Raw genomic sequence first — 17,407 nt, 5'->3', positions numbered from 1 at the left:
TGCACGCAGTCAAATAATTATGTGTACATTCATTAAATGTAATGGCATACCTGAAGTGTAGCTACAGTTGCCTCCAAGCAGTGTGCCCTCTAAGCTGAGTTAGTGTGAGCTAGCTCACAGATTTTTAGCTTCCAGCTCACACATTCTTGTCTTAGCTCAGGAAAAATGGCTCCAGAGCACAATAATTTATGCTCACAACTTTAATGCCAGTAGCTCACAAAAGTTTTTGCTCACATGTTTAGAGGGAACATTGCCTCCAAGTGTTTTGAAATTCAAAAAAATGCAAGCAAGAAACCTGTAGGAATTTTGAAAGATGTCATTACCTTTCTCAGGAGGGTTTTGGTCACAGTTTTCACCAACAACAAACTTTGAAAGATCCTGCAGAGGTGAAACAGCTACAGAGCTTTCACAAGAAGATCCAAGATATCAGTAAGATTATCGTAATTCTCTACAGGGTCTCTGTACTCTTTCCAACATAATAGAAATCATATCCATGTATACAAAATTTCCTATGCAAAGTATCCTATGGTAATTTTTTTGAGAATCCAGATTCAAAATCCAGCTTGCACTGCACAGCTTTAGAATCTTAGACCTCGTTTTTAACTTCTGGTAGAATTAGGATGAGATGCCTTTAACCTTAAATCACAGTGACAAACTTTCTTCTGCAAAACCACATCTTAAATCATACCATTCAGCAAGTCATTCCAGGGAGTTCTTTTCTATAAGAAAGTGTCATATGGATCCTGTTAACTTGGCGACTATTGTTACTGAGTAAAAGTGTTCTGGAAAAATATGGGGCTCTGAATATCCAAGATGTAACATACAGTATATAGGCCTCTTTGCATTTTCAGTGGTACTTTATTGTAATTGTGTGTGTGAAGTGCTGCTATATATACCTGTATGATTCTGTGGTGTTAAGATTCTTCTGCATAAATACATCAGTAGGACTGTGCCTTTGTATATGTAGTTATTTAAAACTAGGCACAGTGATATCCTGTTAAATGTTAGAAGGAGGAGTGAAATCTATGGCAAATAAGGATGTTCCTTTCTTGCATTACTTCCATCAGATGGCATTACCAGCATCTTTTTCTGAGACTGGAATGGTGCAAAGAGGTAAACCAAAATCAATCACTGCTGCAAGTTCTCTGAAAACCTGAACAGCTTAGGCCACTTTTATCTCTGAAACTGTATTTCATTGTTGCCAAACGAAAAGTGGATATAATGTACGGTATGTGGCAGTGGTACCTAGAGAGGCATTCTTTGCCTCTGGTCCTCATGTCTTAAATTTGCCCTACTGGAGTCTTGCTAAAAGCATGAATGTTTTTCAGAAACATTGTAAACCAAGAGTGGCTTGGGAGCCACACGTGGCTTTTTCACACATATTGTATGGCTCTCAAAGCCTCCACCACCCCATCAGCCAGCTTAGAGAATGTATTTGTCTCTTTAGATCACCCCTCCAAGCCAGCCAGCCGCTTGGAGAATGCATTTAAAGTTAAAGTTGCTTTCTACCTCTCCCTTCCCATTTTCCTTCCTTCCTTCCTTCCTTCCTTCCTTCCTTCCTTCCTTCCTTCCTTCCTTCCTTCCTTCCTTCCTTCCTTCCTTCCTTCCTTCCTTCCTTCCTTCCTTCCTTCCTTCCTTCCTTCCTTCCTTCCTTCCTTGCAGATCTCAAACATCTGACATTTATTCCATGTGGCTCTTACGTTAAGCAAGTTTGGCCACTCCTCTGTAAACCCTTTCTAAGCCTATATTTGGTGGCCAGGAATTGAGTGGTAAGGAACAGGAAATCAGTAGGATGTTTGATGGTTTTGGTAAGCTATTAATGGCAAGGATTGCTGTTTGTTCTGAATTCGTGGACTGAGGACAGTTTATAAGGCTGCCGAACTCCAGTTGTGGCCTGGTGATCTTCTGGAATTACAACTGAACTCCAGTCCAGACTACAAAGATCAGTTCCCCTGGAGAAAATGGCTGCTTTAGAAGGCGGACTGTATCACATTATACCCTGCTCTCCTCAGGCTCTACCCCCAAATCTCTAGGAATTTCCCAACTCAAAGACAACAACTCTAGCTATACACTTAAAAACTGAAACAAACATAAATGTATTGCCCGCATATCCAGAAATCAAAATGGTTGGACGTTTATTACTTCATTGCCCTTGTATGATGACCTTGCATGCATATTTATCCAGCCTATCCTTCAAAGGATTCCAGGAAGATCAGAGGAATAGTATGCCTCCTTTCTGCTAACCTTACCTTGAATCAGAAATCTTTGGTACATTTGCAAGATTCAGTGTTGCTGCCAGAACCGACCAGGCCACAGTGCTGAGACAATGAATTTTCTTGTAAATGTTTTCTACGTTTTTTAACTGTACCTTTTACATACACTTTCTTGGAATTACTTTGTTAACCTGTGTCTCTTTTGCTGGTCTTTGACCATAATAAATGCAAAACAAACGGAAGATATTTAAGGAGAAAGAAACCTACCATTTTTATCTGTATACACACACACAAAACCAAACCACACTGAGGGAGACAGAGGCTTGGGCTGGGTACAGATAGGCAGCTTTGCACACACTGGAGTCTTTCCAAACTATGCTGCCCCAAAATGGAGTGGCCAAATCCTGATCAGACACTCCTGCATGATGCGCCTGTATATCACACTGGGGGCGCTTTGGCATGTTCACATGGTTGTTGCGCGCCATCCTTTTAGAGCAGTTTGGGTTTCTTTATTTTCCCTTACTTTTTTTTAGTGGCCATGCACTCATGAGCACATGCGCTTATGGGCTTGGGCAGTTATATTTTTAAAAAAGAATACCGGTAAGCACCTAGAGCGGATTGGCAGGTTCACAGTTCCAATTTGCCTCGCTTGCACACTCCCGCATCCAGACTCCCGGAAAGATGGATGGAGTGCGGCAGAAGAATTTGCTACCACTTTCCAAGTGGCAGCTATTTGATCCATCTCAGAGACATCGGAGGATGGGGTGAGTGTGAGAATGGGACAGGCAGCAGCTGTGCCTGTCCGATCTTACTTTTTTAACATGCCTGGGGGCCGTGCCTATATTGGTTCGAATTGGCTGCCTGGATTCAGCCTTAGAATGTAGGAGTTTAAAAAGCACTTCACATGCATAATCTTGTAAATGCAAGAACACTGTAAAGCAGGTCAGTATTGGTGTTCCGCTACTGCAAAGGAAGGGTACAGCATTTGATGAAATTGCTGAGCAGACAGGTTAAAACGGATAAAAGGAAGTACTTCTTCACCCAAAGGGTGATTAACATGTGGAATTCACTGCCACAGGAGGTGGTGGCGGCCACAAGCATGGCCACCTACAAGAGGGGTTTAGATAAAAATATGGAGCAGAGGTCCATCAGTGGCTATTAGCCACAGTGTGTGTGTGTGTGTGTGTATAAAAATTTTGGCCACTGTGTGACACAGAGTGTTGGACTAGATGGGCCATTGGCCTGATCCAACATGGCTTCTCTTTTGTTCTTATTTTCTAAAGGCAGCATGCACAGAAGTACTGAATGAGTTCATTGCAGAAAAATGATGTGATCTTGCTTATATGTAGCTCAGCGTTTTGACCATTACAACAGACCTGCTTCAGTGTACAGAGTTGTGAATGAAGAGAGTCTAAACTTGAATTTTCATGAGCAAATGTGAGCTATTAGCATTTGTTGGAGATAGCTCTCTCCATTTGTTTCAGCCCTAATTTAAACAAAATAAAATAGAGCTTTTTTGGTAGAAAAAGCCCAGCATGAACTCATTTGCCTATTAGGCCACCCCCCCTGATGTCACCATTGTTTCACATAGGGCTTTTTTGTAGAAAAAGCCCAGCAGGAATTCATTTGTATATTAGGCCACACCCCTGAAACCACACCCCTGACACCAGAACTGCGTTCCTGCACGTTCCTGTTAAAAAAAAAAAAGCCCTGAAAGTGGTGAAAAGTAGTTTTAGGATTTTTGTTCCTAATTGTTTTAATGGTTTGATTTTAATTAGTAAACCCCCTTGGGAACTTGGTTTGAAAGCAATATAGGTGTAATGTACTGGGAGACGAGACGTGGTAAAGGCATTGGTCTTTAATCGCTGGTACATTACAGAACTGGGGAACACGCGGCCGGGTCCGCTAATATATACATGCACCCCGGATCAACCCCCCTGCTGGCCAGCCCAATCCTGGCCAGTTAAACTTCCCGCGCTTGGTCTTGATTGGCGGTGACTTTTCCCGCGCTGCGCCAGGTAACCCGAGGACGTCCCGGCTTGCGCGGCGCGGGTGCAGAGTCCGATACTCAACACTCCTCCCCCCTTAGTTTAAACCACATAGTCCCGGAGGTACGCCGGTGCTCTCCGTTCCCGTGTCGATCTCCTCGGGGTCGCTCTTGGTGCGGAGGCTGGTTCCGTTGTGGGCGATGCTGCTTCTGGCTGCGGGATGTTGGGGTCTGTTTCAGGCTCCGGCTCTGGTTCGGTGTCTCTGGGGGCGTCATAAGTGGGTAGTTCCTGTATTGGCGAGCGCCCTTCCGGACCTTCGGTTGCCCGCGGTTCCCTATTCCCTACCTCCTCTGTTTCTTCGGGTAGGGTGCGGCGGCGCAGCTGATCTATGTGCCGCCTTAGTACCTGGCCCCCTTCGGTGGTCACCTCGTATGACCTGGAACCTGTCACCCTAAGGACTCTCCCCGCGACCCACTCGGGACCGCTTGCGAAGTTCTTCGCGTATACCGGGTCACCCGGAAAGAACCCCCGCACCGCCTCCCGGACCTCTGGGGACCCGCGGACCTCGGGGGCCCGGTCGGGGTGCAGCCTGTCTAGGCGTGTTGTCAGTTTCCTCCCCATAAGCAGTTCTGCGGGGCTGGATCCCGTTATAGGGTTTGGGGTGATCCTGTTGTGGAACAGGAAGGCTGAGAGGCGGTGGTCCCAATCCCCTTGTACTATTCTCCCCAGTGCTTCCTTGGTGGTCCGCACCATCCGCTCTGCCTGGCCGTTGGTGGCCGGATGGAAGGGTGCGGATCTTATGTGTCGTATGAGGTACCTCTCCGTGAACTCCCGGAATTCCCGGGAGGTGAATGCAGTACCGTTATCCGTCACCAGGGTGTCTGGGATCCCGTGCGTGCATAGGACCCTCCTGAGTGCCCGGACGGCTGCTGCTGTGGAGGTCGAGGCTACTGGAATCACCTCCAGCCATTTTGTGTAGGCATCCACAAGTATAAAAAAGATTTGGCCCTGATACGGGCCTGCAAAATCTAAGTGGAGGCGGGACCATGGTCGCCTGTTAGACTCCCATCTGTGGACCGGGGCTGATGGGGGATCGGGCCGGGATTCTTGGCAGGGTTGGCACCTCCTCACCCACCCCTCTATCTCCTCATCCATGCCCGGCCACCACACATAACTACGGGCCAGGGCTTTCATCCTCACGATGCCCGGGTGGGTCTCGTGGAGGTCTTCCAGCACCTGCTTGCGCAAGGGGGGGGGAACCACCACCCGGCTGCCCCAAAGCACACACCCCTTGTGGGTTGATAGCTCGTCCTTCCTGGACGCGAATGGCCTGAACGCGTCTTCGACTTTGCCTGATGGCCACCCCCTCCCCACCCAGTCCCTGACCCGTGCCAGGATGCGGTCCCTCCCTGTTGCCCGAGCCACCTCCGCCGCGTGCAGGGGGCGCTCGGGGAGCGATTCAATGAGCATTACCCCATGTGCAGGGGTGGGATCCGGTTCTGTCATGGGGAGCGGCAGGCGGCTGAGGGCATCGGCGTGTCCCATGGCTTTACCCGGGCGGTGGACCAGTTCATACGTGTAGGAGTTCAGGAACTGGTTCCACCTCAGGACCCTCTGGGATAGGATTTGGGGGGTCTGACGGTCTGGAGCTAGGAGGCCCAGGAGCGGCTTGTGGTCCGTGGCGATGGTGAAACGCCTACCGTAGAGGTAGTCGTTGAACTTGTGCACCCCCGCCACGATCGCCAAGGCCTCCTTGTCAATTTGAGCGTAGTTCCGCTCCGCTGGAGATAGAGTCCGTGAATAGTACGCGACTGGCACTTCCCTCCCGTCCGGGAGTTGGTGCCCCAAAACCGCTCCTACTCCGTAGGGGGAGGCGTCGCAAGCTAGGATCAGGGGTAGGTTTTCGTCGTAGTGGTGAAGTACCGCGTTAGAGACCAAGAGGTCCTTCACTGCTTGGAACGCCGCGGCTTGGCGTTGGCCCCAGACCCACGGGGCCTGTTTATCCAGCAAACGGTGCAATGGTTCCGCTACGGCGGCTTTGTGCGGTAGGAACGTGTGATAAAAGTTCAACAATCCTAAAAAACTCTGTAGTTCTGCCTTGCATTTGGGCGCAGGAGCCTGGACTATGGCCCTGGTCTTGTCCGCCGTCGGGTGTATCCCCGCCGCGTCCACGGCGAACCCCAGGAACTCCACTCGCGGGACCCCTAACAAACATTTCTCCTTTTTGACTCTCAGCCCCGCCGCTTGGAACCGCCTGAGGACCTCGCGCAGGCGGCAGCAGAACTCTCCTTCATTGGGGGCGGCGATTAAAACGTCGTCAAAGAAGGGTTGAACTCCGGGGATCCCTTTAAGGAGAGAGTCCATTATGCTCTGGAATATCCCCGGAGCCACACTGACCCCGAACTGCAGCCGTTTAACCCTGAACGCGCCCCTGTGGGTCACGATCGTCTGCGCCTCCGCTGTCTTAGCGTCGACCGGCAGTTGCTGGTATGCTTGTGCTAAGTCCAGCTTCCCAAAAACCTTCGCCCCGGCTAGCGCTGCTAGGACGTGGCTGACCACCGGGACTGGGTAGGGGTTGTCTTGTAGCGCCTTATTGATCGTGCACTTGTAGTCAGCGCAGATCCTCACCTCCCCATTGGGTTTGACGGGCGTTACTATGGGGGTTTCCCATTCCGCGTATGTTACCGGTTCTAGGACGCCCTGGGCCGTTAGGCGGTCCAGTTCTGCCTCTATTTTCGGCTTAAGGGCGAACGGGACGCGCCTCGCTTTAAGCCTTATGGGCCTGACCATTGGGTCAATCGGTAGGGTGATGGGCGGACCCTTATAGCTCCCCAAGGACCCATCAAAGACCTCGGGGAACTCTCGGCAGACCCCGTCGAAATTGCTTGCCTGCAAGTGGTCCACCCCCACCAGCTGGATCCCCAGGGGATTGAACCAAGCCAACCCTAGAAGTGTGGTCAGTTGGCGCTTGACCACTAGGATGTCCAGGGGCCCTCTGAAACCCCTTCTTTCCACATGCACCCGGGCCCACCCCACGATGTGTACTGGGTTCTTCTGAAAGTCCCTCAGTACGAAGTCCGCTGGCCTCGTTTGAAGGCGGCGGTGGGGGCATAGTTTCTTGAGGGTTTCCTCCGAAATGATGGAGATGGAGGAACCCGAGTCCACTTCCATGGTGCAGGGGGCGCCCTCGATTAGGACCGACATTTTGACCTTGTCTGGGGCCGATAGGGGCAAGTTCAATACCTGCAGAGTGGTGGATGCCGTCGTGTGGGTGTCCAGGGAGTCGTGATGCGCTGATGGTTGTCGGCGGCTGTTCTTGGCCCGGCAAGCCCGAGCGATGTGGCCCGTCTTTCCGCAGCTGCGGCAGTCCAGGTTGCGGTACGGGCAGTCCCGGCGCTCGTGGGGGTCGCCGCAGCTGGCGCACCTGGGACCGGTGGTGGCGGTGGCCCTCTCCGTCGCTCGCTGTCTAGTGGGGGCCCTTGTGTCCGTTCTTTGGGGCCGCCGGAGTTGAAACGCTTCTTCCTCTGTTCGGTCTTCTGGCTCCGTTTCCCCTTGGTGGACTGCTTCACCTCGTGGCTGGCCGAACGCCTTGGTGGCCCTCTCGAAGGCCGTTGCCTCGTTGAAGGCTTGTTGTAGCGTTAGCTCCTCCTTCGCGAAGAGCTTCTGCTGCAATCGCTCGTCGCGGAGGCCCCAGACGAAACGGTCCCGCAGGGCTTCGTCCCTTTTGTCAAAGTTGCAATTTCCGGCGATCTGCCGAAGGGCCGCCAGGTAGACCGCCGCTGTCTCCCCCGACTTTTGGTCCCTCTTGTGGAAGAGGAATCGGCGGGCGACGATGGACGGTTGGGGTGAAAAGTGGCCCGTGAGGAGCCTCACGACTTCCCGGTAGGTCCTCTCCGTCAGCTTAGCTGGAGCGGAGAGACCTCGTGCGATCTCGAAGGTCTCTTCGCCACAGACGCTCAGCAGGACGTCTCTCTTTCTCTCGTCATCGTCGATCAGGTTCGCCCGCAGGTAGCACTCGACCCTTTCGGTGTAGGTCTCCCACCTCTCGGGGTGCTCCGGGTTGAATTCCGCAAGATGGCCCGTCGTTACGCTCGAGTTCGCCATGGTGGCGGCGGGCTGCCCGATCCTGCGGTCTCTCGCCTTCCTCGTCTCCGGCCGGACCTATCTAGATCCCACCTTCGTCGCCAGTGTAATGTACTGGGAGACGAGACGTGGTAAAGGCATTGGTCTTTAATCGCTGGTACATTACAGAACTGGGGAACACGCGGCCGGGTCCGCTAATATATACATGCACCCCGGATCAACCCCCCTGCTGGCCAGCCCAATCCTGGCCAGTTAAACTTCCCGCGCTTGGTCTTGATTGGCGGTGACTTTTCCCGCGCTGCGCCAGGTAACCCGAGGACGTCCCGGCTTGCGCGGCGCGGGTGCAGAGTCCGATACTCAACAATAGGAATAAATAAAACATAAAACACATCTTGTGTGTTCTGTAGATGAAAGGATTGATTCATTTTGAAGTTATCAAATAGAAATTGTAACCAGAACAACCACCCTTTAAGCATCCAATAATCCTAAGTAAAGGAGGAGGAGAACTCGTATGATACTTAATTTTCCTGCATGTATTAAAATTAATGTAATTAAAAATATAAGTTATAGTTTAAAAAGACTTGAAACCAAATATTTTCATTTTGTGGTGAAAAGTCCTGAAATATCATCAGTAACAAGAAACACTGAAACCTACTTTTCCTATAAGAATCGTTATTTTTTTTCCTGAAAAGACAATGGAAATATTGTTTGACAGGAGGCTTAGTTCAAATGCTGTTTTTAAGTGAAAATTGTTTTTTACAGTCCAAGTATTGCAGCTTTTTTTATTATTATTGGTTCAGGATACTGTTTTGGATGTTTTATTTTCTCTGAAGAATCATCTCCTTGAATCTCATATTATAGTGCCACTGCTGCATGAAAAGTGATTAAATATTTGTACAAAAATGGGTTTTGTTTGAACTTTCTGTATTCCCCTTCTTTAGTTCTTTTGTTTATTAATTTCTTTTGTTTATTAGATTCTAGCTAGCTGTCTGGCTAGCAACAGAGTTGCCAACAGGCCTGTAGAAATGAATGTCCTGTCCCTTTAAAACAGGCTTGATGGGGCATTATTGACCGGGCGATATTATTTACTTGCATGCCATGAAAAGCTTCAGCTGCCCCTTTACACACGGTAAGCCCCTATTAAAAAGGCAGGACATTTTTCTCCATGCCTGATGGCAACCCTGGCTAGCAGCAATCCTGCCTACCATGGGGAGGGAGGGAATGGATTACATTTGCCTCCATCCACCTTCCCTGTTGGCAGCGCTGCTAGCCTGTACAGCAGCAAGTACAAGCAAAATGTCCAACCCTGCGATTTGCAGACACAATCACCTAGACAAAAAGGATAGCAAGCAAACATTAGATGTTGATACCTTCACAGAATCCAATCAAGTCTCTCTACCTAAGGAGGAGGAGGAAGAAGAAAGGAAGAAGACTGCAGATTTATATTCCATCCTTCTCTCTGAATCAGAGACTCAGAGCGGCTTACAATCTCCTATATCTTCTCCCCCCACTTCAGACACCCTGTGAGATGGGTGGGGCTGAGAGGGCTGTCACAGCAGCTGCCCTTTCAAGGGCAACCTCTGCCAGAGCTATGGCTGACCCAAGGCCATTCCAGCAGCTGCAAGTGGAGGAGTGGGGAATCAAACCCGGTTCTCCCAGATAAGAGTCTGCACACTTAACCACTACACCAAACTGGCTCTCATGCCAGTTTGGGGGAAAGGCCTGACAGTGCAGTTATCATTAGGGTTTGTAGAATCTTTCGGGCTCAAGTGCCGTGTTCTACTGGAGAAAGTTTTTCTTCCAGACGTTTCGTTCTCAGCTGCGGAGAACATCCTCAGTGGCGTTGCAGCCGGAGCAGGCGCTCTGACCTTCTTGGCTGCTGTGCATTGAGTGGGGCCAGGGCTGCTGGAGAGCTGCTATTTCTAGGTTGGAGGGGGTGTGGTGAAAGGGCAATTGGTTTGTGGATGTGTCCATTGTTTGGTGGGGCTTCCTGGAAGGGTAGTGATAAGGAAACTGGCTGTTGAATGTGACCATTGTTCTATGTTAATTGCTGGGAGGGTTGGAAGGGGTGTGAAGATAAGGAAGATGGTTGTTGACTGTGCTGATTGTTCTGTGGAATGTGCTGGTTGTTCTGTGACTTTCTGCAATTTATAGTCTGTAGGGTGTTTTGCAGAGCTGGGTACCAAGATTGGTGGATGAAAATGCCTTCTTCCTTTCTGTTAAAATTGTGCTGGTGTTTGTAAATCTCAATAGCTTCTCTGTTCAGGCGGGTATGATAATGTGAGACCGTAGAAAGGACTTCAGTTCTTTCAAAGTGAATGACGTGGTCTCCTTCTTGAAGTGCATGTTCAGCTACAGCTGATTTTTCTGACTGAAACAAGCGACAGTGTCTCTTGTGTTCGGTGAGGCGGGTGTTGATACTGCGTTGGGTGGTGCCAATGTAGACTGCACCACAGGAGCAGGGTATTTTGTAGACTCCAGGGGTTGAAAGTGGATCTCTCATATCTTTGGCCGAGCGCAGCATGTGGTGGATCTGTTGTGTGGGCTTGAAGACTGTGTCAACATTGTGGTGTTTGAGAATTTTGCCAATGCGGTCGGTGACAGATTTTATGTAGGGCAGGAAGGCTGTACCTACATTTGTGTGTGGCTCGGGATTTGGTGTGGATGGTCTCCTGGGATGGAGGGCTCTTCTAATTTCTTGTTGGGAGTATCATTGGCCTGCAGTGACTGGTTGAGGTGGTGTAGTTCCTGCTGGAGTTGGCTTGGTTCACAGATGCGTGATGCACGGTGGATGAGGGTTTTTACAACTGTACGTTTTTGGCGAGGATGATGATTGGAATTCTTATTTAGATAACGGTCGGTGTGTGTGGGTTTCCTGAATACCGTGTGGCCGAGTTTTCCGTCATCTTTCCTGGTAATGAGGACGTCAAGAAAGGCAAGTTGACCATTGTTTTCTTTCTCCACGGTGAACTGGATACGAGGATGAACTGAATTCAGATGAAGGAGAAAGTGCAGTTATCCTTGGCAAAATGTGTATGTAACTCTGCCAATTGGTAAACATCCTGGTCAGGTATCTGTTGAATTCTCCTTCCTTCCAATGATGTTCTAGAACTCTGATCTAGACACCTCAGTATTTGGAAACCGTGAGAAAGCCTGATGCAGAAGTCTTTATAATGGTCAGCTGGCTCAGCCTGTTTTATTACATACCCACCAACACAATATAGGCGAAAAGAGGGGCTATCTTTGGTTTAAGCCCAAGGCAAAGCTTGGAAATATGATCTGGTGGATAATGGCAGGTCCCATGCAATCTCAATTTAAAAGTGGTACAATCAGGAACTAAAACAGGTAAAAAACAGCTTTTTTTAAAAAAAAGTAGTGATGCAAGTCAAATGAGAATCACCTGTGATGTGCTCCTGTCTCTCCCCTAGCAAAGGTTGTTCATCATGACACCCAGTTTCTGATTAAAATTGAATCAGAAGCCAGATTAAAATAGATGTAGACAGGGCTTTTTTTTTTTTTTAGAAAAAGCCCAGCAGAAACTCATTTGCATATTAGGCCACACCCCCTGAGACCAAGCCAGCCGGAACTGCGTTCCTGCTCAAAAAAAGCCCTTGGTGCAGATAATAGTGGCCTTGAAGCTTGGTAATAATATTGGTTCTCACATGGAAAGAGCTGATACCATAGGACAGGGGTGGCCAACGGTAGCTCTCCAGATATTTTTTTGCCTACAACTCTCATCAGCCCCAGCCAGCATGGCCAATGGCTGGGGCTGATGGGAGTTGTAGGCAAAAAACATCTGGAGAGCTACCGTTGGCCACCCCTGCCATAGGATTTCTGTGGTGGTGACACTGCTTGGGATATCAAGCACATGCCATTTGAAATTTCCACTTGAGAAGTGGTACTTCACATTTTGGTAGGTGGAGCTGGTGTGTAGAAGCAGCTCCCCTGTTGATCAGGTAACGTGTGGGCTGATCATTAGAGCAATTTTGTCTGTTATCCGCCTGACAGCAATTTCCATATTTCCTTCCTGGAGGGCGTTTGTATGAAAGTCATCAGCTGTCCTTTGCCAGGGAGAAAATATAACAGGAACAGAAAGTAGGGCAAGCACATTAGAGACTGATTAAAAAGCAGAATTAATTACAAGAAGAAACATGTTTTGAACCAACTGCAGTGGCAGAATGGGGTTGGCTGTGAAGAGAAGCGATGGGCAATTTCCTCAGAGTGGCCTCATTCTATGTTCTTGTACGACTCTGTTTAAATATACGATTAATCTTTCATGTTCCTGACTGTGTGGTAGTCAGGCGTTTCTCCAAGTGTGAAAACTCTTTGAGCAAATGCTTGCACCATATGCGAGAGAGAAACATCATAGAAGATCAATCCCAAGTAAACAACAAGTAAACTAGAAATTCAAGCAGTGTTTGCGGTTAACGCTTGTGTGATCCTGATAGCGTTGCCAGCCTCCAGGTGGGGGCTGGAGATTTCTCAGAATTACAGCTAATTTCCAGACTACATAGAGTGTTTATTTATTTTCAACATATATACCCCTTTTCTTGGAGGAAATGGTTGCTTTGGAAGGGGGGACTGCATGGCATTATACCTTACTGAGGTTCCTCCCCTCCCTAAACTCCATTCTCCCAGGATCCACTCCCCAAATCTCTAGGTATTTTGAACTTGGAGTTGGCAGCCCTACTCCATTCTTGGTGCCTCTGCATTGCTGCTGCTGTCTAAGTTGCTCAGCAATATGGGAATGAAAATGAAGGGGTTGCCAACTCCAGGTTCATCAGTACCTGGAGAATTGTGGGTGGAGCCTAGGAGGGTGGGCACCTCAATAGGGCATGATGCCATGCAGTCCACCTTCCAAAGCAGCCATTTCCTCCAGGACAAGTTAAATAAATGTTTTACATAAATAAATGATAGATAAATAAGTTATCTATGTAATCTGGAGATCAGTTGTAATTCTGGAAGATCACCAGGTCCCTCCTGGAGGTTTGCAACCCTATATAATGTCTGAATTTCCTTTTGCGGGGGGGCGGGGAATCTGTATGAGTGAGGCTTTCATTAATAGTCCTCATGTTGGATCAGGCCAATGGCCGATCTAGTCCAACACTCTGTCACATGGTAGCCAAAACCCAGGTGCCATCAGGACTGTTGCCCCCCAAGCACCAAAAATACAGACCATCACTGCTCCATATGTTTATCCAATCCCCTCTGGAAGCTGTATGCTTGTAGCCGCCACCACTCCCTGTGTCAATGAATTCCATGTGTTAATTATTCTTTGCAATAATTCTACCAACTCCACAGCAAACCAACAGGTGAAACAACAAGGGCAGCCTCTGTCCAATAGCTTCTGGGAAAGCCTTTTGCAAAGCCGAGGGAAATGCAGAATCTGGAAGGCAGCTGCAACGGCACTCTTGAAGAGACGGTGACTTTGACAGACACTGTTTGTCATGATGCAGAATTCAGCCATATCCTGAATGTGTGCGCCCCCCACCCCCAACATAAGCTGACACAAACAAGCTTTCGTGCCTCACACTGGTCTCTTTCATTACCCTAAGACAAAGGATTGATTATAGAATCCATTCTTTGTTTTCCTTGGTCACCTGCTTGACTTGCCTCTCTGCTTCGTATGTGCTGGAAGTGCAAACAGAGATGTGTTGTTAGAATGGCTTATTCACCAACGGCAGGGTTTTTTGGTGTGTGAATTAATAATTTAATGCCTGATTGCTGGATGCTGGCTTCTCCCTCTCCCCATCTTTATTTCAATGGAAACATGACATGCCTGACACCTTTTCATAGTGCTTTCTGTGTAATGCAGCAGATAGTTCGATAAAACCAAGTGCTGGGTTCCCTGCTGTTACTTCACTGGGGACATACAACAGTTTGTTCAGAGATTTGTGGGTGATAAAACAGTCATTGCTTTTCCATTCTCTCCTATTTTTTTAGGGTCAAAAATTTGCAGATCTCACAAAACCCTACAAATCCCATGTACACGTAATAGCAGTGGGCAGGGCTTTTTTGTAGCAGGAACTCCTTTGCATATTAGGCCACACCCCCATGATGTAGCCAATCCTCCAAGAGCTTACAGGGCTCATAGTACAGGGCCTACTGTAAGCTCTTGGAAGATTGGCTACATCAGGGGTGTGTGGCCTAATATGCAAAGGAGTTCCTGCTAAAAAAAAAAGCCCTAGCAGTGGGAGAAAAGAAATGGCTAAGTCATTCTTCCTTCATCTCTCTCAAAAAGCTATTACCTGCCTCCAGTCTTGGTGACCATGTGTTTTAATTTAATGAATGTCATGAAACAATTCAGTTTTCTAAACACATTTCTTTTCTCTCCCTTGCCTCATTCTTAGATGTAAAGGAGCATCCCATTATGGCCTTACCAAGGACCGAAAGCGACGTTCCCACGATGGCTCTCCTGACTCTAATGCTGCTTTGACTGTAGCCGCTCTTGGCCCAGAGCTCTCTGCTGCCGCCACTATCGCCTTAATGACAGATGAGCCGGGTTTAATTAATCCAGCCTTCAGCACCTCTTCTGAGGACTGCCCATCGGGACCTAGCTCTGCAGATCTGACCAGAAGCAACCAACCAAGACGTAAGAACCAGTGAAGAGCACTTCAAATTCTATTGACCCCTCTTTAAAGGAACCACTTTTTTTAATATTTACATGAGGAAGAAGACTGCAGATTTATACCCCACCCTTCTCTCTGAATCAGAGGCTCAGAGCGGCTTACAATCTCTAATATCTTCTTCCCCCACAAAAGACACCCTGTGAGGTAGGTGGGGCTGAGAGGGCTCTCACAACAGCTGCCCTTTCAAGTACAAGCTCTGGGATAACTATGGCTGATCCAAGGCCATTCCAGCAGCTGTAAGTGGAGGAGTGAGGAATCAAACTCGGTTCTCCCAGATAAGAGTCTGCACACTTAACCACTACACCAAACTGGCTCTCTGACAGAGGGAGCGGGGACAAATTAACCTACTCTCAGTTACAAACAAAAAATTAATATTGTGAAAAGTAGCTGGTGAGAGGAAGATGAGCAGAAAAATTAGATATAACAATCTACGGGGGTCTTCAGAGCCTAAATCAGCATGACATAGTGGTTAAGAATGGTGGACTCTAATCTGGAGAACTGGGTTCAGTTCTCCACTCCTCCACGTGAAGCTTGCTGGGTGACCTTCGGCCAGTCACAGTTCTCTCAGAACTCTGTCAGCCCCACCTACCTCACAAGGTTCCTGTTGTGGGGAGAGGAAGGGAAGGCAATTTGTAAGCCACTTTGAGACTCCCTAGGGTAGAGAAAAGCAGAGCATAAAAACCTGTTCTTCTTCTTACCTCGCAAGGCTGGTATAAAATAAGAGGAATGCACACAAATTGTTTATAAGCGAGAAAAGACTGCTGTCAATCAAAAGAATAAATGGAGAGAAGGGAATGGATATAGAGGAAACATAAAAAAAACTTGCCAAAGCAAACTTTAATGTGATTGGAGATTTGGGAGTTTAGGATTGTTCAGTGCTACATTTCTCTGTGTTGTGTGTTTCAAGATGTCCAGGAAATGGGCCAATAGACATATTGTAATGTTGTATCAGAATGGTAGGACATGAGTAATAAGGAACATACTGCAAGAAAATCCAGAACCTATGAAAGATATATTGTTGGATCCAATCAGGTATTCCCCTGGTGAAAAAGGGAGAAAGGGCCTCGTATTGACCACTAAAAAGGTTATGCTGGGAATCATGGGAACAGCATGTACAAAGACCATGTGGAATAGGGCTATAGTAAAAGAGAGACAAAGAAATAGAACTGAGCAAGTTTGACTGAGCAAGTTGACTGTTCCAATTCCTTGTTCTTATGTTTGGTCTTTCCAGTGTCACAAATGTGCTGTTCAGCTATTTTCTGATTACTTGCTTATATTGAATTTTCAAACATGAATTTGAAAATTTAATGTCTGAGGCAGTTCTCAGTTTCTATACAGTGAAAAAGATTAAAAGTATAAACCAGTGTAAAAGCCCACATAATACCATTTTAAAAGCCTGCACAAACTACTTCATAAGACTTGGGGGAGGAGGAACAGGAGGAAGGGTCAAAATGACTCATGCATTTTAAGTTCTGTTTTTGCTTTTCTTCAAATACCTGCTTCCTAGCCCCACTGGTGGACCTCCTGATGGCACTTGGTTTTTTGTTTTGGCCACTGTGCGACACAGAGTGTTGGACTGGACGGGGCCATTGGCCTGATCCAACATGGCTTCTCTTATGTTCTGTACCTTCCCAAATACCTTCAACCTCATTAGGTATTTGTTTAAATTGCATGGCCCTACATTTAAGCTTGTGAAGTGCCCACATAATGTTTAGAATTTCCATTTGTGATTTTCTCTGATTCCATCAAGCTGTTCCCAGGGGTTCCTCATTTCCCAAGAGCAGCATTTTGGAGTATGGTATGGGCTGTCACAGAAGGGAGGAAAATTGCCCCCCCTCCTTGTGCCTGTGGAAATCAAGGTGGGATCCAAGCCCATCTGTAATGGTGACTTGGGGAGAAAGTAGAGAAAAATGAACATCCATCTCCTCCATTCAGCAATTCTCAGAGCGAGTCCTCCTGATTCTGTAACCAAAGACTCCTTTCACTCTGTTCCTTTTTAAAAATTATTTTTGGCATAGCTCGTCATTTCGAACGTTCTACAATAAGAAGCAGGTCCTTTAAGAAAATAAACAGAGCTTTCAGCGTTCTTCGGAGGACAAAAAGTGGGAGTGCTGTTGCCAACCATGCTGAACAAGAAAGAGAGAACGTTGAAAACATGGTTGCCTCAGAGGAAGGTAATAATTTTATCTGCATATGTGTCTGGACTTTGTTTTCCATCACAATGAAATACAATGCTTTCAAGCCAATATTTTATTAACATACTCCATTGTTTAGCATTAATCTATACAAAGCCTCCAAAATGAGAGAATATGTTGTGGAGAATTCCACAGGATTCTTCCAGAACAAAATATTTGAAATGGACATGGTGCTGAGATGTTCCTTGGCCTACGTGCCATAGAAGTTAATGCTATATATATTTTCACAGCTCCCTTGCATTTACACAGAGCATATGCTGAAGAACATTTCACTGGATTGTATCATTGGTCTGGGATTT

At 47.6% G+C, this 17,407-nt stretch overlaps 1 protein-coding gene across 4 annotated transcripts in view; it reads left to right on the top strand.

Moving 5' to 3' along the window:
• The window catches only part of LNX1 (ligand of numb-protein X 1), a 127,586-nt gene that overhangs the window by 61,860 nt on the left and 48,319 nt on the right, over positions 1-17,407 (top strand). For all 4 annotated transcript variants that reach the window (XM_060246357.1, XM_060246356.1, XM_060246358.1 and 1 more), the window contains 2 exons: positions 14,635-14,876; positions 16,932-17,087. In XM_060246357.1, the coding sequence (XP_060102340.1) occupies positions 14,635-14,876; positions 16,932-17,087 (398 nt within the window). The remainder of the gene's footprint in view (positions 1-14,634; positions 14,877-16,931; positions 17,088-17,407) is intronic.

This window comes from Heteronotia binoei, chromosome 9, assembly GCF_032191835.1.
Source record: "Heteronotia binoei isolate CCM8104 ecotype False Entrance Well chromosome 9, APGP_CSIRO_Hbin_v1, whole genome shotgun sequence".
Taxonomy (NCBI): domain Eukaryota; kingdom Metazoa; phylum Chordata; class Lepidosauria; order Squamata; family Gekkonidae; genus Heteronotia; species Heteronotia binoei.
Note: the sequence above shows the minus strand (reverse complement) of the source record. Positions and strands in the feature narration are given on the sequence as shown.